Source organism: Ranitomeya variabilis, chromosome 4 (assembly GCF_051348905.1).
Source record: "Ranitomeya variabilis isolate aRanVar5 chromosome 4, aRanVar5.hap1, whole genome shotgun sequence".
Lineage (NCBI taxonomy): Eukaryota > Metazoa > Chordata > Amphibia > Anura > Dendrobatidae > Ranitomeya > Ranitomeya variabilis.
Window position 1 is genome coordinate 313,743,169 of NC_135235.1, and position 27,768 is coordinate 313,770,936.

At 43.7% G+C, this 27,768-nt stretch overlaps 1 protein-coding gene across 2 annotated transcripts in view; it reads left to right on the forward strand.

Moving 5' to 3' along the window:
* Positions 1–4,828: 4,828 nt before the first annotated feature.
* Positions 4,829–27,768, forward strand: part of TTC34 (tetratricopeptide repeat domain 34) — a 210,248-nt gene continuing 187,308 nt past the window's right edge. For both annotated transcript variants that reach the window (XM_077250435.1, XM_077250436.1), the window contains exons 1-3: positions 4,829–5,563; positions 16,006–17,679; positions 20,172–20,397. In XM_077250435.1, coding sequence (XP_077106550.1) covers positions 16,076–17,679; positions 20,172–20,397 — 1,830 coding nt within the window. In that variant the 5' untranslated portion in view covers positions 4,829–5,563; positions 16,006–16,075. The remainder of the gene's footprint in view (positions 5,564–16,005; positions 17,680–20,171; positions 20,398–27,768) is intronic.

Genomic DNA, 27,768 nt, shown 5'->3' on the forward strand with positions numbered 1-27,768 from the left:
TGAAAAAAGTCCTAGGTCCATTAAGTTCAACCTTTCTCCACCAATTGTACATTTCATCACTAATTTAGCTATAACCCGCAATGTGATGTTTATCAAGAAAATCGTCCAGCCCTTTTTTATAAGCTGTTATATTGTCTGCCATTACTACCTTGTGTGATAGGGCATTTCACAGTCTGACTGCTCTAACTGTAAAGAATCCTTTCCTGTTCAGCTGTCAGAATCGCCTTCCTTCCCCCCGTAATGAATGTCCCCTAGTCCTCAGTCTGGTCTTTGGAAGGAATAAGTCATGTGCCAATGTTTTGTATTGGCCACACATACAGTATATACATGTAATTGAGATCCCCTCTGAGGCGTCTTTGTTCTAAGCTAAACGAGCCCAAGTTTTCCAACCTCTCCTCATGTTAGAGGCCTCCATCCCTTGTAATAATCTAGGTCAGATTTTAATATCTTACTGTGATGCAAGTCATTACTCATGGACAGGCCATGAGGCAGAAGAGTCAGACGTTCCGGAGTCAATATCGAGAGAGTACGCAGATAACCAAGGGAAAATACAAAGGCGTAAGCCTTTAACAAGAGATAGCGGATCAAAAGCTGAAGGACAAGACAAAGGGGTAGTCAGAACATGGTCCAAAGGGTCAGGCAGCAGAAGATCAGAACTCAGAGCAACAGAATCAGGCTAACACTCACCAAGAAGCACAAACTACATCTGGCAGGGATCAGAGGCAGACAGCTCAGTTAAGTAGCTATGCAATCACCAGAACACTGGATACCTGCAGAAAATCCCGCACATCCCAGTCACAGATTGGACAGCAAAGCAGTCAATCAAGACACCGACAGCCCAGCAAGCCCATCACAGTATTGGACAGCGAAGCTGTCAATCAAGACATAGACAGCTCAGCAAGACAGTTTTCATAGAACAGCATATCATTCACTGAGCTGAGGAATCGTGACAGTACCCCCTATTCTAGGGGGGGCACCGGACCCCCATGTTTCCCAGGAAACCTGCAATGGAACACCCTGACCACACGATCGGCATTGACAGCTCAAGCAGGAACCCAAGATCTCTCTTCCGGTCCATAACATCTCCAATGAATGAGGTACTGGACGGAATTACAGACTTACGGGGAATCAACAATCTTTTGAACTTCAAACTCAAAACTGTCATTGACGGAAACCAGTGGAGGTGGAGACGAAGAAGCCAAAACGAAAGAGACAAACTCTTTTAGTAGTGATTTATGAAATACATTTGGAATGTGAAAAGATGGAGGGAGTTTTAATCTGAAAGCCACTGGATTAAATACCTCCAAATCTCGTATGGACCAATAAACATAGGACCCAACTTGGCTGATGGCACTTTCAATTTAATATTTTGGGAAGAAACCAGACCAGACCACACCTTATCACTAACCTCGAATATGGGACCCCTTGAACCTTTTCTATCAGCCTTCCATTTCAGCCTTCCATTTCTGGTGACACTGGGCCATCTCAACTTGCATTGATCAAGGCCTCGTACATCTAGCCAGAATGTGGCCGGGAGGAGTATGCAAATCACCTACTTGCAGTCACGCACCCGCCATTACCTGCAGCACAGAATTCTCACAGCGCGCAGTGTGCGCCGTATTCACAAGTCTGCAGTCACTCTATGTAGACTCTTGCAGCCTAAGACTGGACAACCCCTTTAAAGTACATGTCGCTACCCGGTTATCACGTGACCTGGGACCCAGGGCTACTACTCTATTCCTAACACTAGGGGGCACCCTAGCTTGTCCTATTCACCATGTTACTTTTAAAGGTGAAGAGGCCGGGTCCACCATCCTTGCTATATCTCCTCTATCCGCCCTCTGTCTGTTCCCTTCTCCCTTCCAGGGAAAAGCGGAGCTGCTGTGCACTGCAGTACACCAAACAGACAAACAAGGGCAACTGAAAATACCAGGCATACAAATATTCACTCACATATAATAGAAGAATGCACCGGGGGGTGGAGGATGGGGAAAAACCAAAGTAGGAGGATGAAAGGGAATAATCACACTTACAAACCAAAGCAACAGTCACAGATAAATGCTCCAAACTCATTCGAATCTAACCACCAAACAACTCTCCTCCAAACTGTGCAGCATAAGCTAACTCTGAAGATGTATTTCAGTCAGGATCCAGATTGCATAAGGGATAGGAGTGGCTAACCATGCTCAGCTGAGAGCTCAGACTCCCAGAGCTCCCAATATGGCCGATTAACCCCTGTACTGCCAAAAGAAATTAATATCTTTTAAAAAGAAGGTGAAGTGCTTCTTTTCAGACACTGCAGTCTTCTGGCTCCAATCTGTTATGGTATCCCCGTGACAGTACATTTACATTGGCCAGCTGGCTGTTAAAGTTGTTTTCCATCCCAGAGAAAACTTTCAGCAAGCATCTTACCATATAACTAAATGCATAGCATATATAATATTATATATGTTAGCTGACAGCTTTTGATTGGCTGTCAGCATGTATTGCAGCTGTCGGGTCCCAGCACCGTAACACATTTCAGCTCAATGTGTGTCTGGGGATGCACATCCAGTGGAGATAGTCGTTGGTGTCGGTGGGCCCCCTCCACTTAGGGGGCCCTGGTTCAGCTGCATTGGCAATATGTCACAATAGTAGGTGGGATTGCTGACATCATTGAGCCTGGAGCACATACATGGCCGTCCCTGGGATGCCATACTACGTACATCACTGACATCAGCAGTGGGGGGAGCAGGTGTTAATTATAACACCGGCTTTATCCTATTATCATCATGATGCAATTAAGGTTTTTTAATATTCTTTGCGCAATATGTGAACTGGCACAGAATAAAAATGAATTATTGTTCTATCATAATGACATGAGGAGATTCCTATTCCTGCCTGTATACGCTGCACTGTGCTTTCCTGATGTATAGTGATCCATCACTGATTACGGAGTGGACCCTATATAAACCCTATTTACGCTCTGTGAATGTTCGTTGCTTGGGAAAGGCTCAGTCTGAATAGCAGAAATGTTGCACATACAGTATATGGGGGAATAAAGATCAGTTTTCACTATCTCATGTCTGGAGTGCTGCCATTTCTTGCCATATATCACTATAAATAAATATGTATGTATATCGATCTCTGTTCATATGTTACATTTATATGTAGAACAATAACTGCATACATGGCCATATATTATATAAACTGGAGTCAATCCATCAGCAGGATCTAGTGCAAAACTTGCAGACTTCTTCGGCCGGTATTCAGACTCCAGCATCTTCTATGTATGTGGCACTTAATACAAGGGCGACTACTGCTGACGACTGAATAACTTTGCATGACCCTGATCCGATCCCCATGGAGTCCTGTGACTCCTTATTCCACTCTACATTACACCATTATGTATGATGCCGGTTACACATTATTTTGCCTTATATACAAGTCATTACCCTGGAAAGGATGTACCTTAACATATTTCCCAGCAAAATCAATTTTGGTTTCGTTTTTCTATGTTTTTTGGTGCATCTGTAAAAATGGCGTGAAACTGACAACATTTCTTACTGCTGTGACCTAGGAGTCAGGAATGCTTCTAGGGGCGATCCCCATGATGCTCCCATGTCATTTCTGCAGTGTTTCCATCATTTTCAGATGTTTTTAGACCTTTACAGGACCCCCGTAGTAAAAATACTCGAGTTTCCCATAGACTGACATTGGGCTCATTGCTCAGGTCGACTACCCGAGTATTCCAATTTGCTCGACGCGAGAAATGAGCACCCGAGCATTTTAGTGCTCGCTCATCACTAGTAATAACTTTATTAAGATACTTTCATTTAGGTATTGTGAATACAAGGAAATTCTGGAAGACAGCCTATTGGATGCGCAAATAGACCCTGTGTGGGTGCATTGTGAAAGGTGTACTCTCTGGCAGGAACTAAGGTGCAAATATAGTGATTAGTGATGAGCGAGTGTACTCGTTGCTCGGGTTTTCCCCAGCACGCTCGGGTGATCTCTGAGTATTTGTCAGTGTTCGGAGATTTAGTTTTCATCGCCTCAGCTGAATGATTTACAGCCAATAGCCAGGCTGAGTACATGTGGGGGTTGCCTGGTTGCTAGGGAATCCCTACATGTAATCAAGCTGTCTAGTAGCTGTAAATCATTCAGCTGTCGCGATGAAAACTTAATCTCTGAACACTAACAAATACTCAGAGACCACCCGAGCATGCTGGGGAAAACCCGAGCAACGAGTACACTCGCTCATCACTAATAGCAATGGTTACAGTATAAAAAGGCACGCTGATGATCTACTTCAAGTGCCAAAAGTCCCAAAGAACCTTGTTGGACAATCCTCATCTATAATATTGGTTATATTGGTCCTTCAAGAGAAGCAAGTAGTCAGGTTTCCTTTAACTTCTGACAGATATTTGACATAGATGCAGGTCAGAATAGGGAAGGAGTTCCGCCAATATGATGACGCATGTAAGAGAATGTACTCAAAAACGCAAGGAACCTAATTTATTTGATAGGTGCAGAATATCTACAACATCAAAAACTCACCAAAAACTCGTGTGAACGTAGCCTAAAGCAGTGAGCCATCTATCTTATAAAAAACTGTCAGATACCTACGTAATGATAAGTAATATGCATAATGCTGATATTTGTATAGAACATACACAAGGTGTATATTATATTATAACGACAGAGTGATATTTATCAATAACACTGGTATACGGTGATTTTGGTGCCGATGATGTCTCAATGGTTTGGTATTAAGCTTATGACGCTGATTATGACCGGTTTTGGCAGATTGGCTCTAGTTTCTGAGATCTTCAATAGTTAATTACAGGAGAATTCTGGCTTCAAAAAGTCTCTTTTATAGTACTGCAAGCCTACAAATTGAAATATAAGCTAATTACATGGGATATTTCAGTACATAAGACACTGTTAAGAGTCAGAAGACCAAACTAAATTGCATTTGTTATAACACATACAGTAAGTCACATTGGGGGAATACATTACGTTCATGGATGAAACATCTCAAAAACTAGAACCAATTTAGCAAAAGTAATGGGATCTTTTAATTCAGCTCCCTCAAAATACCCCAAATCCATTAAAAAAAAAACATTGGCACCTGAAAAAAAAAAAGAAACAGTTTTTGGAAGACCTGTATAATTTATGCATTTTGTATCCAAACAGTAAAAAAAAAAAAAAATGAAATAAATGAATATATATATATAAACATAAGGAAACAAAAAGAATAATAAAAGCTCTTGCTTCCTGTGCCGTGAGATATGAGCTGTCGCCTTGTCCCCGCAGAGCTCCTTGTGAGACACTAGAAGCAGTGGGTGTGGAGCAGACAGCAGCTTGCACTTGTGTTTATGGTCACTTAGGTAACAGGACACATGGGAGGCGCTGGGATCTGCAGCTGCTGTGCCTCCAACTTCCAGGATCACCTAGATCTACTAGAAGATCCCTCATTATAGCCTCCCCTTATGGTAGACATGTCAGCCAGACCCACAACTCAGGCCACCAGGATTTTGCAAGTAGCTCCAGCACTGGCCTGATGGTCCAGGATCTGCATGTAAGTAAACTCCCATAGAGGGATACAATGTGTCACGCTGCTCCCTATTGTTTCCCTTTGTTCTGCTTTGTCCCAGTATAAACACATAAATACTTGTGACTTTGTGGCCACTTGGGCTAGTTTAAGAACGAGATGAGGATTCAGCACGATTAGAATGAACAAACTGCAATAATAAAAGCAGATAATGGACAATGAGTAACAATGAGAAATGGGGTATTATAGAGGATTCTAGATAAAGGAAAGCATCAGATCAAGGGGGAGGGGATCCTAGTTAATAGTCAAAATGAATGCCTGACACTGAAGTCTTACCAGATAATTTTGTGCTGCATTGTTACAATTAGGACATGTTCACACTAGCAGTATTTGGTCAGTATTTTACCTCAGTATTTGTAAGCTAAAACCAGGAGTGGGTGATAAATGCAGAAGTGGGGCATATGTTTCTATTATACTTTTCCTCTAATTGTTCCACTCCTGGTTTTGGCTTACAAATACTGAGGTAAAATACTGACCAAATATTCAACATGTGCACTAGGGCGGTTCTTAATGCATTATATTTTCAGTTTTTTTGATGAGGCACCCTCTGAAATGATTCATTTGGGTAAAAAACTAAACAGCAAACATTGTAAAAATCTTTTAAATTTTAAAGGTCTCTATCAATCAAGTTATGTAATCGTTTGGTAAAAATTAACCATTATGATCGGCAATTACAAATCATGTTTATTTCACAACAAAAACAGTTACTTTTGTTGCCTGACAGTTAAATACTTGGGTGATAGCGTCACTTATTATTTGTAGTCCATGAGTGTTTCTGTTCTATCTTCATTTCGTTCTCGATACTCATTGACTACCAGCAGAAGAAATTCTGTTCTTCAAATGTTTTGTGCAAATTGTTATAGTCTTCCATCAGAGTTACTCTTCATGCTACAGTATCATAAGTCATTCTCATACCTTGACTGTTTGTCATGTACTACATTGACTTTTCCTCTTTTGGCTCGTTTTGCCGATGGGTAGCACGGTGGCTTAGTGGTTAGCACAGCAGCCTTGCAGCACTGGAGTCCTGGGTTCTAATCCCACCAAGGATAACATCTAATATCAAAACCAGGCGACATACTTGATACTGAGAGGAATGACAAAGCACTAAATAGTGCCAAGTAGCCCCTCACCATAAGAAACCAACTCCATATAAGCCATATGAAAACAAGAGAGAACCCAGGAGTATGAAAATAGAAAATACTTTATTGGTACATATACATCATAATTACTTAGTAGAAAAAGTGAAAAACATGATAAAACCAGGATGGAAATAAGTGGGTAGGAATCACCAGGTGTGCAGCACCCGTGGAGCCAGCATGCAAAGCACTACAGGCAAGAGACCACTACTCTAATGATACATAAGTATATAAGTCTAAGTGACATAAGTATAAGTGGTCTAAATTAATCTTACCGCTGCTGGATCCAAAGGTGGCGCACACCGGGATATGTCCTTGAGGCAAGGTCCCCCTTGCCTCAAGGACATATCCCGGTGTGCGCCACCTTTGGATCCAGCAGCGGTAAGATTAATTTAGACCACTTATACTTATGTCACTTAGACTTATATACTTATGTATCATTAGAGTAGTGGTCTCTTGCCTGTAGTGCTTTGCATGCTGGCTCCACGGGTGCTGCACACCTGGTGATTCCTACCCACTTATTTCCATCCTGGTTTTATCATGTTTTTCACTTTTTCTACTAAGTAATTATGATGTATATGTACCAATAAAGTATTTTCTATTTTCATACTCCTGGGTTCTCTCTTGTTTTCACAAGGATAACATCTGCAGAGAGTTTGTATGTTCCCCCGTGTTTGCGTGGGTTTCCTCCCACATTCCAAAGACATACTGATATGGAATTAAGATTGTGAGCCCCATTAGGGACAGCAATGATAATGTCTGTAAAGCGCTGCAGAATATGTTAGCGCTATATAAGAATAAAGATTATTATTATTATGGCAGTGCCTCTGATGTTTCATCGTCTTCCGTATCTGTATCTACTTCATCAGATGACGACTACAACACTACCTTTTCCTTTCTCAGCAGCACAAAAAGTGAACACAAAGAACACAGTTAGACAGCACATTTGTGTGGTTCCATTTTTGAATCTGAGCAGATGCAGCCAATATTTAGCATTTAAGCAGTCCATCTTGATCTCTGAGGTATGGCACAGCTCTACTACACAGAGAGAACTCTATTAGCCCTACTATTCAGAGAAAGTGCTCTTAGACCTACTACTAAGGGACAGCTCCCTTAGCCCTTCTACCCAGGGACAGCTCTCTTAGCCCTTCTACCCAGGGACAGCTCTCTTAGCCCTTCTACCCAGGGACAGCTCTATTAGCCCTTCTATCCATTGACAGCTCTCTTAGCCCTACTGCCCAGGGACAGCTTTCTTAGCCATACTGGAGCACCCCATAGGGTCGTGGGATACTCAGTACCAGGCCAGACACAGTTCTTAAAGGGGAAGGTCATAGCAGCAGTGACCCGGTCCATGGCGCTGGGCATCTAATTAAAGAGGTGGTGAAATGAAATAATAAAAGATGGAAAATGGGAATAAAGTTTGTAAAGGGGGATAAAGAGGAAATTTTCATGATGCCACCTGTGGTACTTGGCAAGGGATAGCCGACGCTGCTTAAAGGGGACCACTGGCATTGATGATATTGCAGCAGAGTTGGTACAGCTCCCCACAGGTAGAGCTTAGTCCCCAGGGCAGCCCAAAGAGGGGTTGTTGTAAAGTTCTGTTAGTGGTGGTGGTAGTGCTGGGCAGGCATCGCAGGAAATAATTGGAAGGACACAGCCAGATAAGGTATTTGCAGTTTACTCACAGTTCAGGTGGTATGGTGCCCCAGCCGGGTGCTGTGTCCTTCAGTAGAGTGGCCCAGCAAACTCTCCAGTAACTCAGGGTTCCAGCCCAGAATCCCCTTTTATAAGCCTTTCCTGGCCATTCCACCAGTGTCTCACCCAACATGTCCTAATCCAGCAACCACAAACCTGATCAGGAGATGTCCTCTGAGTCCCCTGGGTTCTATCTGGTTTCCTTTTTAGCCTTTTCTGGGTGGATGTGGCTGTGGCTCTTACAGACGCCACAGCCTCCGGGTTTCTAGTTAAGTGTTGCAGTCCTTCCACTAGATCAGGGACCAGTTCCCCTTTCTGTGACCTGGTTCCTCCAACCTCATGCTGCTCAGCCTGGATGCGGGCCCCACGGGTGGCTTCCGCACTTCCCGTGCCCCTGAGACCCTTTCTTCTCCTTCCTGGGAGCTTCCTTTGTTTTCTTTCCTTCCACTCATAGGAGGTGGAGACTCCCAACGTCTGCTCAGCTCTGTCTCTCCTCACAGACTCCTCAACTCCTCCCTCCTGTCTCCCCTGACAACTCCTCACTCTCCACCCACACCTTCTACCTGATCCCTCCCTTTCCTGGGGAGGTCTGGTGTTGAGTGCCAGTGTTAGGGTTCTGTGCAGTGTCCCCTCCTTACCAGAGAGTTGGGGTATCTCTGGTTGAGATGCAGTACCTCTGTGGTGACTCTGGAGCTTCAGGGGAGCAACATACCCCCCCCCCATTAAACACAACATGTCCTGGGCTGGAACAAAGCAAAAACAGGTGAATACATGCAAAAAAATTTACAAAATTTCAACAGGTGACATAACTCATCTTCCCTTTATTGGAGGTTCTTTTCTTAAACGTTACATACCATATATACTCGAGTATAAGCCGAGATTTTCAGCTCATTTTTGGGGGTTGAAAGTGCCCCTCTTGGCTTATACTCGAGTCATTGTCCCAGGGGGTCCACGGGGGGAGGAGTGGCTGCTGTCAAATCATACTTACCTGCTCCCGGCACGTCTCTGCACGTTCCTGCTTCTACGGCGCCCACAGCTTTTTCTTGTGTTCAGTGGTCACGTGGTACCACTCATTAAAGTAATGAATATGAACGCATATTCATTACTTTAATGAGCAGTACGATGTGACCGCTGAACACAGGAAGAAGCTGAAGGCACCAAAGATCACCTGCCAGTGAGAAGCTGCCAGGAACCGCAGTGGGAGCAGGTGAGTATAATGGGTACTGGAGGATGAGTATTGCGTGATATTCACCTGTCCGTGTTCCACCGCTAGGCGCCGCTGTTTCTTCTGCATTCTCTGCCTGTGACATTCAGGACAGAGGGCGCGATGACACAATTAGTGTGCGCCGCCCTCTGCCTGAACAATCACTGCGGAGGACTCGGCGGCCAGCGGCCTGCTCAGGACAAGAGGTGAGTATGTGATGATTTTTTTTTTTAATCGCAGCAGACGGCTATGGGGCAAATGTTTCTATGGAGCATCTTATGGGTCCATAATCAACCTATGCAGCATTGTATGGGGCACATTATCTATGGAGCATCTTATGGGGCCATAATCAACCTATGCAGCATTATATGGGCACATTATCTATGGAGCATCTTATGGGGCCATAATCAACCTATGCAGCATTGTATGGGGGCATATTTTCTATGAAGCATCTTATGGGGCCCATAATAAACTTTATGAAGCATTTTATGGGGCATATTTTATTATGGAGCATCTTATGGAGCCATCATGAACTGTATGGAGCATTATATGGGGCTCCTGATTCAATATGGATATTCAAAAACACGTAACCTACTGATGTCTCAATTAATTTTACTTTTATTGGTATCTAGTTTTATTTTTGAAATTTACCGGTAGCTGCTGCATTTCCCACCATAGGCTTAAACTAGAGTCATTAAGTTTTCCCAGTTTTTTGTGGCAAAATTAGGGGTCTCGGCTTATACTCAGGTCGGCTTATACTCGAGTATATACGGTAATTGGAAAAATACAAAAAATGCAAACATATTAAAGGTGCAAAACGTAACATTTTAAACAGCTCTGTGTAGCAGGTTGTGAGATCCCGTATCAGGGTGTCCTTCTCACCAACTGTAGCAATATGGGGGACCCATTCCAAACTACCAGCGTGGCTGCAAGGCATAAATACTCAGACCCTTCTTTGGCCACTCCAAATGGTTTTTGTTCTGAGTACTTTTTAAACTTCAAGGGTTCTACCCACGCTGCCAGGGCGTAGTAAAACCAATAGGGAGCACTATAAGTGCTAACTATCTACAATAAAAGTTTTCAGGTAATCCACTGTTCATGACCCTGTTGTTTTTTTAACTTTAATAAACAATATTAGACATTCTTAACCAGGTAACAAACTATTAATTCGCATTTATTCACTTATTTATTTATTGCTTCCTCCGGGCAGATTCTCAAGTCTGCAACCTCCTGGTTGGGAATAGTTTTCTGCAGATGTCACAACAGGTGACTGAAATGGTTTTGGTCCAGTATCTGAGGTCTGCGTTGCTCGCGTTTGCCTCACGGTTATGTATAACAGCCAATATTGGCGGGCACCACTACTAGGGATCTCCTATTGCATGCTAAAAGATAATGGACACAACAAACTAAGAAAACGGACATCAATTACCAATTTTCTTGTTATTTTGGTGTGGTGATCCCTGTGGAATGCATGCTATCTTTTCTTAGTCTGTTGTGCCTCATGGTTATGGCTGCTCCTGCTTTAGCAACATCCTCTCCAATGCATAACTTTACATTAAGGGCATACCATCCCCTTTCTCCTTTGCACCGAGTAAATGTCACTTGGTCTTCCGGGTACAAGTGACAGTATGGTATGGGTATCCCTTTAACAAATGTGACTCCACATCCCTGCTGTTCACAAATAGTCCTGTAATTTCTCCAGGTTCCCTGATAAATCCTTTATCCAGGTTAAAGGAAAATACAGTACCTTTCCTGAGTGGACCCCGTTCAGCGAGTCTGGCTTTGCGGGTCTGACCTTTAGTCTGCATATTGCGTTGTTCCATGGCTTCCCACTGGGCTCTGTGCTCTCACCTTTCTGCCTCCTGCTTCAGTATCTGCTGCTGCCAAAACTCATCCCTGCTAGTAGTCTCCACGTGGTTAGCTCCTGCTTGGGCCACCTCTGGGAACCCCATTAAGTCAGTTTCTGGGAGCCGTCAGTGGATTGCCTCCCCTTTTCTGCATATCCCCAGGGACAAGGGTTTGGGTACTAGCGGCTCAATCAGAGCATTCCCCAAATCTGCCATCCAGTCCCAGGTCACATCCACTACTATCTGGCTGGGCACTAGGGTCGGTGGGGGCCTTACAGATCTGACCAGGTACTCCTCCACCACCGGAGCAATGCTCGTACCTGCTTCTTCGGTGTGGGCCTCCTACTCCGGCTCCGCTGGGGTCGGGGGCGCTGGCTCCAGGGGTTTCTTAGGTGCCGCCATCCCCTTCAACAGCGCCCCCTTCCATGCGGTCACCGCTGCCAGCTGTGACCGCAGGAGTTGTGTCAGCTCCTCCTTCTCAGCACTGAGTTGTTCCGGATCCACCACTGTCAGCTGGTCCGGGGTTTTATCCTGCTGACCGGGGAAGTCCTCTTCTCTTTCGGTATGCTCTGGTGGCTCTTCACTGCTGTCCACCATCGTGTGAACGCATAGCGTTCAGCCATGCTTGCTGCACGCTTTCCCGCGTGCTTCTCTCTCTCCTTCTTCTGTGGGCGGTCATTCTTCTCCTTTCCCACCAGCCATACCAGGAGGCGGATCCATCCTCCTGACAGACAAGTTCCTTTTACATTCAAGTCCTCACAGTGAGCGGGTTCAGCTTTTGCGCTTCTCGGGCCCTGCCCATGACAGCACATCTTCCCCGTTCCTTACACACCAAGTGGTGCACCAATGGCGGCCATTAAGCAATTCAATAAAGTCCATGGCACACAGGACCCAGTTTGCTGGTTCGGTCCATCCTGTTTGTGACGCCAAGTTTGCAGCACCCGCTAGGGCTGTGGGGCACTCAGAATCAGGTTGGACGGTTCTTAAAGGGGTGGTCATAGCAGCAGTGACCCGGTCCGTGGCCCTGGGTGTGCAAAAAAAGAGAATGAGGAAATATTGATGATAAAGTTTGTAGGGGAGATAAAGGGGAAATGTTCGTGACGCCACCTGTGATACTTGGACAGGGATGGCCAGCCCTGCTTAAAGGGAACCACTGGGGTTGATGTTATTGCAGCAGAGTTGGTACAGCTCCCCACAGGTAGAGCTTAGTCCCCAGGGCAGCCCAAAGAGGGGTTGTTGTAAAGTTCTGTTACTTGTGGTGGTTGGCATGCGTCACAGGAAATAACTGGAAGGACACAGCCAGATAAGATATTTGCAGTTTACTCACAGTTCAGGTGGTATGGTGCCCCAGCCGAGATGCTGTGTCCTTCAGGAGAGTGGCCCAGCAAACTCTCCAGCAACTCAGGGTTCCTGCCCAGAACCCCCTTTTATAAGCCTTTCCTGGCTGTCTCTCTAAATTGGTTTCCACTCTTGCTGCCCAGCGTCTCACCTGCAATGTCCTAAGCCAGCAAACACAAACTTGGTCGGGCGACATCCTCTGAGTCCCCTGGGGTCTATACTGTTGCCTTTTTAGCCCGTACTGGGTGGATGTGGCTATAGCACTTACAGATGCCACAGCCTCCGGGTTTCTAGTTAAGTCTTGCAGTCCTTCCACTAGATCAGAGGCCGATTCCCCTTTCTGCGACCTGGTCCCTCCATCCTGATGCTGCTCAGCCAGTATGCAGGCCCCACGGGTGGCTTCCGCACTTCCCGTGCCCCTGAGACCCTTTCTTCTCCTTCCTGGGAGCTTCCTTTGTTTTTTTTCCTTCCAGTCACAGGAGGTGGAGACTCCCAATATCTGCTCAGCTCTGGCTCTCCTCACAGAATCCTCAACTCCTCCCTCCTGTCTCTCCTGACAACTCCTCACTCTCCACCCACACCTTCTACCTGATCCCTCCCTGGCCTGAGGAGGTCTGGTGTTGAATGCTAGTGTTAAGGTTCTGTGCAGTGTCCCCTCCTTACCAGAGAGTTGGGGTACCAACCTCTGGTTGAGATGCAGTACCTCGGTGGTGACTGGACCTTCGGGGGCGCCACAATACTATCAAAGAAAAGCTCTCTTAGCCCTATTACCTAGAGACAGCTCTCTTAGCTCTTCTACCCAGGGACAGCTCTCTTAGCTCTTCTACCCAGGGACAGCTCTCTTAGCTCTTCTACCCAGGGACAGCTCTTTTATTCCTACTACCTAGGAACAACTCTCTTATGCCTACTACCCAGGAACAGCTCTCATAGTCCTACTACTCAGGAACAGCTCTCTTAGCCCTGTTACCCAAGAACAGCTCTCTTTGCCCTACTATCCGGGAACAGCTTTCTTAGCCCTATTATCCGGGAACATCTCTTATAGCTCTACTACCCTGAAACAACTGCCTTATAGCCCTATTACCCTGGAACAGCTTTCTTATAGCCCTTCTACCTAGAGACAGTTGTCTTATAGCCCCTGGTCAGACTGTGCATTGCAGTCCATGCTTGAACTATGTTGCACGGACATCTGCATGAGCCCTTATAATTACAAGGGGCCCTTAGTCAACCATAGTGCTGATGTGACCCTCAGTGAAAACGAGTTTGACACCCATGCTCTAAAGGGAATCTATCACCTGATTCATGCTGCCCGTACCATAGGCAGCATGAATCAGACACTGTCTCCTGTGTTGCGGCTGTTTATTGCTGTGGCATTTCAGAGAAAAACGGCCACGGATTATACTAGTTTGAAGCCAGTCTCCATCAACTTTTCCTTGCCCCATTCCATATGACTGAAAGATCAAAGAGAGTGGAGGTGGGGAGAAGCCACTGGGAATCGGCCTTGGATTAGTCATCCAGGACACAGTCGCTGGATCAACATTATAAAATGTGCTTTTTTTCTAAATTGTCACAGTGATACACAGCTGCCAGTGTCTGATTCATGCTCCCCATGGTCCGAGCATCATGAATTAGATTCCCATTCATTGGCATGATGTTTGATATGACCTAATATACAGGTCTTCCAGCTGTAATGCAGATATTACAATGTGTCTGCCTTACATCTGACTGAAGACTGAAAGTGTGGTTGGCATCTTTGAGCTCCTACTAAAAAGGTAGTGACTGATAGTGAAGGATGCCTTAAAAGAACTTTAATCAGAGTTTATGATCAAAGAGGATAGAATTGAAGGACTGCGAGCAGCGCTGAAGCATTTCAGTTTTAACACTATCAAAGTTTATGCTGATGTCTGGGAAAATCTGGCCTCGTTCAGACAGGTATATTCTACAGAGCAGCACACAACACCCTCATATCAAATAATGGGATCCCTTCACTAATGAGTACTAAGCACCAATAGAGAACCATGAAGACTCAGGATCATAGAGTAAATATTAAAATCGCAATCTTTATTACAAACACCCTAGTTAATATGTGACACCGCTACACTCCAACATATTATAAAGAACCTATTGGTCCACCGCTAGATAAAAAATAAATAAATATATATCGTTTAAGAGCAGTAGTTACCTGTAGTCATGTTGAACTAGGGGGTCAGGGGTCATACAGGCTGGGCGCACCTGGTGTAGCGGTGTCACATATTAACTAGGGGTACTATACATGTGGCAGTACTAATAAGTTGAGAATACATCACGGTCACTTTTAGGTCATGAGTATCTGCCACTTGATTTATGATTGGTTATAGGGGTCTTACTTGTCTGGAGCTTCTGTTTCTGTCGTTGACCTTGTATTTGTTCATTGTAATGCCTCACGATTATGTTGTTTGATTCATATGTATTTTTAGATGGTTTGTAATAAAGATTGCGATTTTAATATTTACTCTATGATCCTGAGTCTTCATGGTTCTCTATTGGTGCTTAGGTATATTCTACAGTCAGCATAGTATTCCTGTGATCAACAGACCTCACAAAGCCATAATACTCACCATTAACCTATGTACAGCATATGGTCCAAAATGTAGCAGTAGGCTCTTGGATCCGCCCTTAAAGTTGACTAGTAGTCACAGCCACAATTTGCAGACTTTTTTACAACAACCGCCTGAAGAGGCCCGGATTTTGTACAACAGTCATCTAAACCGAAACTTAAAACCTCATTCACATGTCCAATTTTCACCGACGACTGCTATTTTGATTTTCATCGATAGCATTCACATGTCCATTATTTTTCGCGGATCAACTGGTCCACGAAAAATTATAGAAACACAACAGATTTTGATCCGAGGATCAAAATTAGCAATATTTGTCTTTGGTTCTATGAAAAAAATAGAACAGCATTCGGTTGCCATCCGACTGCAGTCTGATTTTTCACGGACTGCCAAATAGTATAAGGTGAAGCATTTTTTTTCCCTTTGTGAATGAGAAAAAAGGATGACATGCAAACTACAGTCTGATCAAAGTAATCAGTCTGTTTTTCTCGTATGTAGTCTGAATGAGGTCTAAGACTGTGTTCACATGTAATGGTGGTGCATTTTTTGATATGATGAAAAGAAAATTACTTTTTTTTCTTCTTTTTGGAATTAGATACCGTAGCAGAAGATGAAGACGTTGAAAACCCATTTCAAAACACCTGTGTAACCATCAAGGAAAAAAGATGTCTGGCCAAGATGTCCCAAGTCGATTGTGCCGTGAAGCCTACCAGCATCTTCTTAATGATGAACACTTCTTAGCCTCAGCATTCTATGTGGCAGCGTTTAGCTGTAATGCACCCATTGCTCTACAAAGAGTAAAGTCTCTGGATGATGGACAGTATCATTCTGTAATTACAACTTTGGAGAATTGGTGTCTAGGAGAAAGTGAAATACCAAAAATAAAATGTGACGGTATGGCCATTGTCTCTCTGAACCCAGGAATAGCAGCAGTCTTTCTTTCCATGCTCTATCCAAATAATTTTGCTGCTACCTTATTCAAAATGGGTACTTTCATTAAAAGTGGACGCTATGAGGATGTGGTAATGAGATGTAACTCTTTACTGAATACATATCCACATCAGTCTCTAGAACTTCTGTTGACCAGAGGACTTGCATGGATCTTGTCTCAGACTCATTCAAGAAATGGAGTGGTGGACTATGTACAAGTCTTTGCAAAGTACAATGAGAAAGCTAAGCAATACATATGCACTAAGCAAAGAGACCACCTGCCCCAAATAATCAATGCCTTCCAGAGATACATCTCCTCTTACGAGAACAATAATACAGAGGACAACATGAAAGCCTTGCTTCATGACTGTTATGGTTTTTTAGCTGCCTTGTCTCCTGATGACCTCCAGATATGTAAAACCCAAGCTGCTTATTTATTTGAGGAATGTAAGTTTGAAGAATGTATAGCTGTATATTCCAGGGCCATTGAGGCCTTATCGTTGGAGACTAAACTTAAGGAGGAAAAGATTTATTTGTTGTTGGTTGATCGAGCGGCGGCATACTACTCTTTAGGTTGCCGTACTAAAGAAATGGTGCAGGACTTAGCAGAAGCTTTCAGAATCAGCCCTAGTCACGCCAGAAGACGGTTCATGGAGATCTTCTCCTGTCCAGACATCATTAGAGTGATGGAACGGTCCAAGACTTGCATTGAAATGGATTTTGGAGACTTCAGAGAAGCCATACGTGCTCGGCCAGAGCTCAGATCAGATGCTGGTACAGAACTTCTCTTACCAATAATTCAGGCTCTTGAGTTTTTAATTCAATGCTCTACTGAAAGTAGACGGGAAATGAACGTACGTCTAGCCGACTGCAAACTCCTTTCTGGAGATTTCCGGACCTGTCTGGACATTTGCAACCAGTTGATCAACTCTGAGAAGAAGACTTATCAAAACACCTTATATGTTCTACAAGGCTTTTGTCACTTCCACAGCAATGAACATCAACAAGCCTTGAAGGACTTTCAGAAGATTATAGAAGACGACTCGCCACATCCTTCTAGTTGTGTGAGGGCTCTTTGTGGGAGAGGATTGATCCGGATGATAAGTGGAAGCTGCTTTTTGACAGCTCTTGACTATGTTACCGCCTGCAAGCTAAAATTAGACGAGACTTTACTGACTATTAAGACCTATGTGCCCTGGAACCAAAGAGGCCTTCTTTACAAGGTCCTACAGGAAGAAGGTGAGAAGATGCTGCACAGAACCTTTTCTAGTACTAACGAACAAGGACTAACGAACAAAAATAAAACAGTTGAGCAGGATGACAACTCCTCACAAGAATGGTAATTGCTATGTATACATACTTAACTGTTATGTACAATCCGGTTGATAACCTTAGGGGTTGCAGGGGTAGCAGCAGCATCCAGTTTGTGGTTCCTAAAGATGAGGTCAATGCCTTCTTTGCCACATAAGAAGACCCCAGCATTATAAATGGCACATGGAAGATTGGGGCCCTGTTTTGCATTTTGCACTGGGGTCACAAAGCTTCAAGTTACCCCTATGTATATAATCATTCAATGTGTAGCCACAAACTAGTTATGTCTAACAGAGATAAGTGAAATTCAAGGGAAAATAAAGCGGTCACTGGGGAATGCTGTGAGGGTCACAGTTAAAATTGAAAGCAAAGGGTCCACCGAGGCTCCAGCCGTTAACCTTCTAGGAGGATACAAAATGCAGTAAAGAATAGTAATAACGGTCCTAGGAGCGCTGGAAATGAGACCAAAACAAGGATTTTAGTGTTGAACCACAACGCGTTTCAACGGTTAAACCGTCTTCATCAGGTGGAAGTTTATTAATGGAGAGCAGGAAGGGGTATTTAAGCAAATAGCAACCAATAGAAATTAACAGTCAGCAGGTCATATGATAAGAACAAGTCACATGATAAAATAGTTAGGTCACATGGTAAAAACACAATTGTGTTACTATTTTATCATGTGACTTGTTCTTATCATGTGACCTGCTGACTGTGAATTTTATTGGTTGCTATTTGTTTAAATACCCCTTCCTGCTCTCCATTAATAACCTACCGTTGAAACGCGTTGTGGTTCAACACTAAAATCCTTGTTTTGGTCTCATTTCCAGCGCTCCTACTGTAACAGATAAGTGGCTTGACCCACTGATGTGATGATGATTGACATGGCAATCAATGGGATCAATTCAATTTCATGCCATTGAATGGAGTTGTATGAGTCAGTATTTGTTTTTTGTTTTTCAAAAACAGTGCTTCTCTTTTCTTAAGGCTGTGTCTGGTATTGCAGCATTCAAGTGAATTGTGGCAATTAGTGACCCTTGAGGTTCTGATTTGGCTTTTGTCCTAAGTCACATTTCAAGGCTCATTAAAGGGTCAATAGTGACTTGTAGGATTGCTGCTTCCAACAGGTGTCGCTATAGAGTTCAAGACCTCATCCTCTTTGAAGAGGCAATTTGCATATTAAATGTCATTATCAGTCATCTTATTAAAAAATATTAGAGTAAAGGTACCTTCACACTAAGCGACGCTGCAGCGATATCGACAACGATGCCGATCGCTGCAGCGTCGCTGTGTGGTCGCTGGAGAGCTGTCACACAGACCGCTCTCCAGCGACCAACGATGCCGAAGTCCCCGGGTAACCAGGGTAAACATCGGGTTGCTAAGCGCAGGGCCGCTCTTAGTAACCCGATGTTTACCCTGGTTACCAGTGTAAATGTAAAAAAACAAACACTACATACTTACATTCGCATCCCCCGGCGTCCGCTTCCCTGCACTGTGTGAGCGCCGGCCCTAACAGCAGAGCGGTGACGTCACCGCTGTGCTTTGCTTTCCGGCCGGCACTGACACACTCAGTGCAGTAAGCTCTGAGCAGCAGCGCGGACGCCGGGGGACGTGACAGACAGCAGAAGGTGAGTATGTAGTGTTTTTTTTTTTACTTTTACAATGGTAACCAGGGTAAATATCGGGTTACTAAGCGCGGCCCTGCGCTTAGTAACCCGATATTTACCCTGGTTACCATTGTAAAACATTGCTGGCATCGTTGCTTTTGCTGTCAAACACGATGATACACGCCGATCTGACGACCAAATAAAGTTCTGAACTTTCAGCAATGACCAGCGATATCACAGCAGGATCCAGATCGCTGCTGCGTGTCAAACACAACGATATCGCTATCCAGGACGCTGCAACGTCACGGATCGCTATCGTTATCGTTGTAAAGTCGCTTAGTGTGAAGGTACCTTAAGGCTTTTTCCAACCCTTACATAGTTGATAACAGAAAACAGCAGACTATGGTATAACAACATTTTGGTTTGCTATCACATATCACCTTAACGAGAGTTGGTCAGATGATTTATGCTGCCAAAACCACATTCAGCATGGATCAGAGCTTGATGGCACAACTGCAACCACGTACATTTTTTTCTGAAATGCTCTGATGTTTTAGAGAAAATGTATTTTGAGTATTCAGTGACTAACCATAGCAAGAGAAGAGACTAGTCCAGTGCTGCATTCAGTTGGTTTCTCTCGGTACCACTCCAGGTGATCTTCCATATATCAGGAGACCTGTCAAACACCTACAGGGGTGCTGGGAAAAGCCTCATCTCTTTCTATTGTCCCCAATCAGATCTTCACACTACATTTTTTATCTGAAACAGGAGAGAATTTCAGAGAAAACTATATTTATTTATTATTTATGATATATCTGCAATGCAGCCAGGCACTGGTTCATGCTACCCATGGTACGGGCAGCATGAATAGCTGCTACTATTCATTCTCATATTCTTTTTGACGATCTCTCCCCAGTGATGTCTCGGGCGTGCACCAGCTAGCCAGTCTTCTAATGATGTTGGATCCCACTGATGACGTGTGTCGGATACTGTGCACAGATGCTCTCTACCAAATGGACCGCATTGAAGAAGCTCATAAGATGCTTTCATTGGCCTTGAACAGCAGTTCTCAAAGATCTCCAGTCCTGGCCAGATTGGCGTTGCTACAGTTCAAAAAAGGTTTCATTTACGATGGAAATCAGGTAATGCATTGGAATTGAAAAAAAAATACATTGACATAAATGGAAAAAATATATATATTTAGCATAAAATCCTTTTTAAAAAGAGGTAGTTTTTGTTTTTGATTTTTTAAAAACTAAATTTTCTTGAAAGAAAAGCAAATCGTTTATTTTAGATTTGGCCAAGAGTTATTCCTCCCAACCCTGATATGTATGTATGCACGCCTAGCTTTTTACCAGCAGGTGTCAGCATGGTTCTATTACATTATTCCACTGAAGGCATTGTTATTATTAAACCATTCATTTAGTCTGAAATTAAGAGGATTTATTATCCTATCATCCAATTTCAGGAGTTATTCCTTTGTCTTAGAAAAGAAGAGGAAATGTTTTCGGAAAGATAGAAAATATAAAATAGTTAAAATAAAATACTTGCATAAAATTTCATATTATAACATTTAAACTAGAAGAATCTCTTTATCCCAGATCTTCTGTTCTTTCAACCTTCCAATTATCATACAAATTAAGGTTACAAATAAGGGCCGGAATCTCAAATTTTCTGAGCTGCAGAATGTTGGTTTTAATGAATTGTGATATTGTGATGTGAAATTTCTGAGATCTTACCAGCTATACACAGAGTACATGACCCAAGTGCAGGGAGATGCCTCACCCTCTGCCATGTTATTGCTGAATTCTCTTAGTACTGTTATATGTGGGATACTCGACTATAGCACAGAGTTGTGGCGGATATAGGCAGAAGAGGGCCCCTGATCAAAAACTGTATACAGACTTTTGAAGTCCAATAATCTGTCTGTGAGAGAGGCCAATTGCTACTTTGGGGGTTAAAGTGGGCCCCTTAACCTCTTGGCTCACAATGGTATGTCCGCCCGTGGAGCAGAGTCTGAGGGGGGCAAACATGGCGCAGGGACACAAAAATCACAAAGGAGGGTATCCCTGTGCCATGCTCTTTTCCGGTGGCGGTACTAGAGTCCCATGAGCCCCGATGTACAATTTGGACCTGGACCCCCACTTCCATGTTGGTCAGATGTATGAACCTTTGTATTGCTGTAGATCCATTAAAAGCATACGTGTTCGCCCTCCATTTAATACTGTCCCCATCCAGACACCTTCCTGTAATAATGTCCCTCATCCTAGACCCTTTCCTGGCATAATGTCCTCATCTTGTTCCTCTTTCTGTTATAATGTCACCTGTACTAGGCCTCTTCCTGATATTATGCCCCCATCATGGGTCCCTTCCTAGTATATTGACCCCCATCCGGGCAAAATAACCAACATCCTGTGTCTCCATCCTTGGCTCTTTCCTGGCGTAATTAACCCCCATATTGGTATAATAACCACCATCCTGGGTTCCTTCCTGGTGTAGTGAACCCCATATTGAGCCCCATTTTAAGCCCCAACCTGGTATAATGACCCTTATTCTGGCTCCTTCCATGCATGATGTCTATTCTGCTCTTTTCCAACAGATTAAAGAAAAATGATTCTTCTCACTTTTCTCCTCTCCCATGACAAGCAGCATCCTTTTCTGCAGCCTGCAGCTGATTCCAGTGTGCCACGCATGGGGGGCACGTGATGCCACTGCCAAGAGCCAATCATGACAGGCATGTCAATGTCTGCTGCTGGCCTGTAGTTGGCTGGAGGTGTTTATTACAGTGCAGGGACCCTGCGGGTCTCTGTAGTGCAATACACTTCAGCTGGATGTGCTTCCTCGGACGTACATCCAGCTGAAATAGGTGCTGACGTTGGTGGACTCCCCTCTTGCATGGGTCTGGTTGTTATGCCCTTGCTCTGTCAACTTATATCCAACAGTGTGTTTTTTTCCTATTATTTTTAGTTATTTATTCATATACAGTACATATTTCCCACATCATCCTAGAAATCAGCACTGCAAAGGCCATTGCAGTCTGAAAGAAGTAGAACATTCAGGCCATGTTCACACAAAGTTTTGTATTTCTTTTTCTTTTCATTTTTTTTTTCAGTCTCATTTTTTTGGGGGCATTCATAATTGATGAGTTTTTCAAATAGAAACCTCTTCAGGAAACGCTGAATTTTTTTGGCACCATTTTGATTGGACAATGGTAAAATTAGATAGCACAAAGATTTTACATGGATGGTATCCATGTGCTATCCTTGATTTTCAATTACCCTTACATCTGAATCAGTGATTTTAACCTGTGACTCCATGAAAAAACAGATGTGATTTTTCTTGCAGAAACATGGTGCATAAAAAACAGACATACATACTGTGCACAGCTCCAGCTACTATACAATCATCTAATTCTGTCTGTTTGTCTGTAATGGAAATCTCGCGTCGCTGATTGGTCGCGCCAGCCGCCCGCGACCAATCAGTGACAGGTGCAGTCCGGCCGTAGTTCAGTCACGTTTACTGAACAAGTTCTGTCAGTCACAGTGCCACGTAGTTCAGTCATGTTTACGGAATAAGTTCTGTCAGTCACAGTGTGATGTAGTTCACTCATGTTTACTGAGCAAGTTCTGTCAATCACAGTGCCAGTTAGTACAGTCACGTTTACTGAACAAGTTCTGTCAGTCACAGTGCGACATAGTTCACTCACGTTCACTGAACACGTTTTGTCAGTCACAGTGCCACATAGTTCAGTCACGTTTGCTGAACAAGTTCTGTCAGTCACAGTTCCACGTAGTTCAGTCACGTTTACTGAACAAGTTCTGTCAGTCACAGTGCGCCATAGTTCAGTTACGTTTACTGAACAAGTTCTGTCAGTCACATTCAGTCACGTTTACTGAACAAGTTCTGTCAGTCACAGTGTGATGTAGTTCACTCACGTTTACTGAACAAGTTCTGTCAGTCACAGTGCCACGTAGTTCAGTTACGTTTACTGAACAAGTTCTGTCAGTCATAGTGTGACATAGTTCACTCACGTTTACTGAACAAGTTCTGTCAGTCACAGTGCCACATAGTTCAGTCACGTTTACTGAACAAGTTCTATCAGTCACAGTGCTACGTAGTCCAGTCACGTTTACTGAACAAGTTCTATCAGTCACAATGTGACGTAGTTCACTCACATTTACTGAACAAGTTCTGTCAGTCACAGTGCCACGTAGTTCAGTCACGTTTGCTGAACAAGTTATGTCAGTCACAGTGCAACATAGTTCACTCACGTTCACTGAACACGTCCTGTCAGTCAGAATATTCTAGAATACCCGATGCATTAGAATTGGGCCACCATCTAGTAGTTTATAATGGGCATGTGTTAAATGGTCATCTGAGTGAGGTCTAAAATGTATGTCTTGCCTTAGCGTACTCTCACATGGCCATCGATGCTCTCATGAAAGATTATCAGGTTGATTATGCTAATGTCACTCATCTCAAATGCTGTCAGTTTGAGCCAAGTGTCACCTTAGTGTGATCCGATTCTCTGGCATGAGAGAATCGTATCACATCACAGGGGCCGAGAAGATGGAGGACTTAATTTCTCCATCTTCTCCATTGTCTTTGTCCATGATAATGGGACTGCACTCAAATGTTTCACACACCCTAATAGATTTGTAGATCAGGCTTGCCCCGTTCCATTTGCCCCACCCCGGCAGAGTTCGCACCTACCTGTTGACTATAACTCTCTCTACCATATGGGCTGGGCTTACTGGGCTTAAGCTCTCAGGATGGAGCCATTTTTTTTACTAAATGCAACAAGTCATATGTTTGAGACCTAGTGGATTGGGCCTCCACTAAGGACCATTGGCTTACTCTGTGTGGTTGTGCATAAGTATTAACCACCATCCAGGCAAGTATCTCACTTTCGAGTTTTCAATAGTCCTGGGCATCCTCCCGGGTGATTTCAAAATAGGCTCTATGGAAGCTCCAATTAGAGAGGCCACCACTTCAGCCAACTGGGAGATTGGCAAACTCTCTCACTCTTCTGTTCTTTCGAACACTGTGAGAAAGGCTTCCAGGTTGTCCTCCTGTCTTCTCTTCCTCAAGGCAGACCTCACTTTGTCCCGGGCCTCATGGCGGACCGGTGGTGAGGTTGGAGACGTCTCTTGTAGGGCTGCAATCTGTTGTAGAATCAGATTGTTTGCTGCTGCTGCTATTGTTGCTGCTGTTGCGGCTGCTGATGAAACTGCTGCGTAAGGGAGATGGCCAAATGCTTAAGGAGTTTCTCTATCTTGTCTGCGGGTCTGAGTTGTAGTTTAGCTGGCTTAATCACACACATGCAGTTTTCTTCTGGGTATGTGTCAATTCACACTGTCCGCATTCTCCACCACTCGTAAAACAGTGACTTTCGTGTCTGTGCGGTAGTGAGGCAGTGACCCAAGAAAGTTCAACATAAATGTCTTCATTTGCCAAGTAACCAAAATAAATCCACACATTATCATCATTTGCAGCCGGAACAGCCATATGAGACTGTATCAGTCCATTGCCATGGGTGACTGCACCACCATATACCATGTGGGTGCAATAATGGTTTTGCTTTAAAATCTCTGGCTCTGGTCTGGATTCAGTCTCACACAGAGAGAAATGCACAAAGCCTCCTGCTCTGATGCTTGTAAAACCAGCACTGACATACCCAACCCTTTCCTGAAAGTTTAAATGGTAATCGTGAACATGAGCCATTTCCAAAACCCAGACTGGAGGGAGATTTCCTTCCCACTACCTTCCTACATATCTCTCCAAAAGTAACAGCTCATGTAAGGCTTTCCTAAATCTGACTTGGTCAAATAGCTTGAAAAAAGTCCATACTCACTTTTATATTGCATTGTTATCACAGCTGTGGCTGTAATTACAATGCTCTCCAGTGGGTTCAGCATGTTTCTATGCACATCCTGGGGGACAAGTAATGACTCTTGATGATTCCCCTCACTGCCTCAGAGTGACAAGATGGAAGCTTTTCCTTAGAAAAGAAAAATATCCAAACCTGGCTGTGTTTTACCAAAATCTACATCATGTCGGCCAAAAGGAAGTGTGAGGACTGGCGGAACGCACCGAGTTAATATGGATGTTATAATTGGTGAGTTCGCAGCCTGGGGTCCACCGTGCAGGAGACAACCTGCTGCTAGAAAATGACGGCACTATATGGCGGTATAAGCGAACTCAGTTACTTCACTGAGTCACACAGAAAAGAACACGCTGTGCCCTGTTAGCGTTACAGGGGAACACAGCTAACAGCTGAGCTGATGGCAGTCAGTGGTCACACACACACAGAGAAGCACACAAAAACTCCTCACTGGAGGTGCCGGTATTCTAGGGGCTTATTTCAGCCGGGTCCCTGAATACAATCATACAAACTCCACACCGGAGGTGCCAGTATTCTAGGGGCTTATTTCAGCCGGGTCCCTGAATACAATCATACAGGCGCAACCACAATTAGCAAGCTCATAACATGAAGTGATACTAACACATGGCCGTGCGGCCATGCAAACCTTTTACAGCTGCAGCAGCTTCAGGACCTTCCTAGAGGACCAATGGGAGCTGCAGCAGTACCTGAGCATGTGACCCCTGACCTCCAATGAGAGGTCTTACCCTGGGCATGCTCAGAAGGGAAAAAGCAGGACTTAGTCCCAGAGACGTCTGCTTGCCACTGACCAGTACTGGCTACAATGGCTGAGCCTGGGAAAGCAGCAGAAACTATCTGCACAGTATCAGGCTGAGCCAGATGCTGGGACCGACGTCTCTGCTGAGCAGGCTCCACTTTGGCTGGAGAGGAATGGGAGACCGCCGAGGAGATGGCTTGAGATTCCTCCTGTGCAGAGACAAGAACTTGACCCCTATCAGCAAGTGATGAAAACATGTTATGGTCTGATAAGACCAAGGTTGAACATTTTAACCATAGTTCCAAAAGGCATGTTTGGCACAAATCCACTACTGCATCTCCATAAGAACACCATACACATAGTAAAGAATGATGGAGTCAGCATTATACCTTGGGACTGTTGTTCAGCACCTGAAACTGGGGTTCTAGTCAAAGTGAAGGGGAACTATGAACAGTTCCAACTATCAGTCAATTTTGCAACAAAACTTTTGGGCCTCTGTTAAGCTTAATATGAAATGGAATTTATCTTTCAGCATGACAACAACACTAAGTATACATTCAAATGAAGAAGAATCGTTGCACCAGAAGGTAGTCAAAGTTTTGGAATTACCTAGACGGAACCCAAATCTGAATTTAATGTAAAATCTGTGGGTGACCCTTGCAATCTGAAGGATTTGGAGCAATTCTACAAGGAAGAGTGGGCAAAGATTACCAATTCTAGATGTGCCATTTTGATAGATTCCTACTAGTGATGAGCAAATATATTCGTTACTTGAGATTTCTCGAGCACGCTCGGGGGTCCTCCGAGTATTTTTTAGTGCTCGGAGATTCTTGCCGCAGCTGAATGATTTACATCTGTTAGCCAGCATAAGTAAGTATGCTGGATATCAGATGTAAATCATTCAGCTGCGGCAAGAAAAACGAAATCTCCGAGCACTAAAAAATACTCGGAGGACCCCCGAGCATGGTCGAGAAATCTCAAGTAACGAGTATATTCGCTCATCACTAATGCCTACCCAAAAAGACAGAATGCTGTCATACATTAAAATGATACTTCTGTGAAGTATTAGTACATATTTATGCAACCACATTGTTTTAGTTGTTTTTTTTTTTCTTTTTCCAACCAAAGAAATTTCGGCTTATTTTTTAATAGATTTGTGCAAATTATAGATTACATTAAAGGTGGAAATTGCAATAAGTATGTATTAATTGACTTTTTTTGTGATTCTGCTTATCAAAAAATTTGGTTACAAGTACATGACCTGTTAATTGCATGTTCTGTGTTGAACAGATTAACAAGTTTAGCAGTTCCAAGTGGGTGGCACATCGCTTGTAAGACATTTTATTTATTTTATGTTACTCATTTATTTCCGTTAAATGGCATACATGGCCAGGCTACTCCTTTTCCGCTGCCTTTCCACTGTCTACAGCCCACCTTTGTGCAGTACTTGTGCCATGGTCTGTCTAGCCTGGTCTTCTTTCAATAACACTTTGAGATGTTGCCTTGTCTTTGCTCTTGGTGTGTCTATAACTACACATTACATTATCAGAATGCCTGTACACATTTGTGTGGTTTGTGCAGTGCGGAATTTTTTCTATTATAATTACAAAGACTCCGATTCTTATTTTATTTTGCACAGACCACTCTGTCTGCGTCAAATTCAGACTTTGCAATTGTCTGTTGTGGCCACCAGGGGGCGATCTGATCTCTGTTGCTATAGTTCACATGACTATATGAGAACAGACATAGCAGAATAGAAGGGGGTTTAAAATATCGCTTCGTTATAAAGTGCCAAGTGCTATAGTTAAAAAGAAGCATCAGAAATTGCTAGTTAGATGGTGCATAAAAATATTGGCTCACCTCACAGGGTGC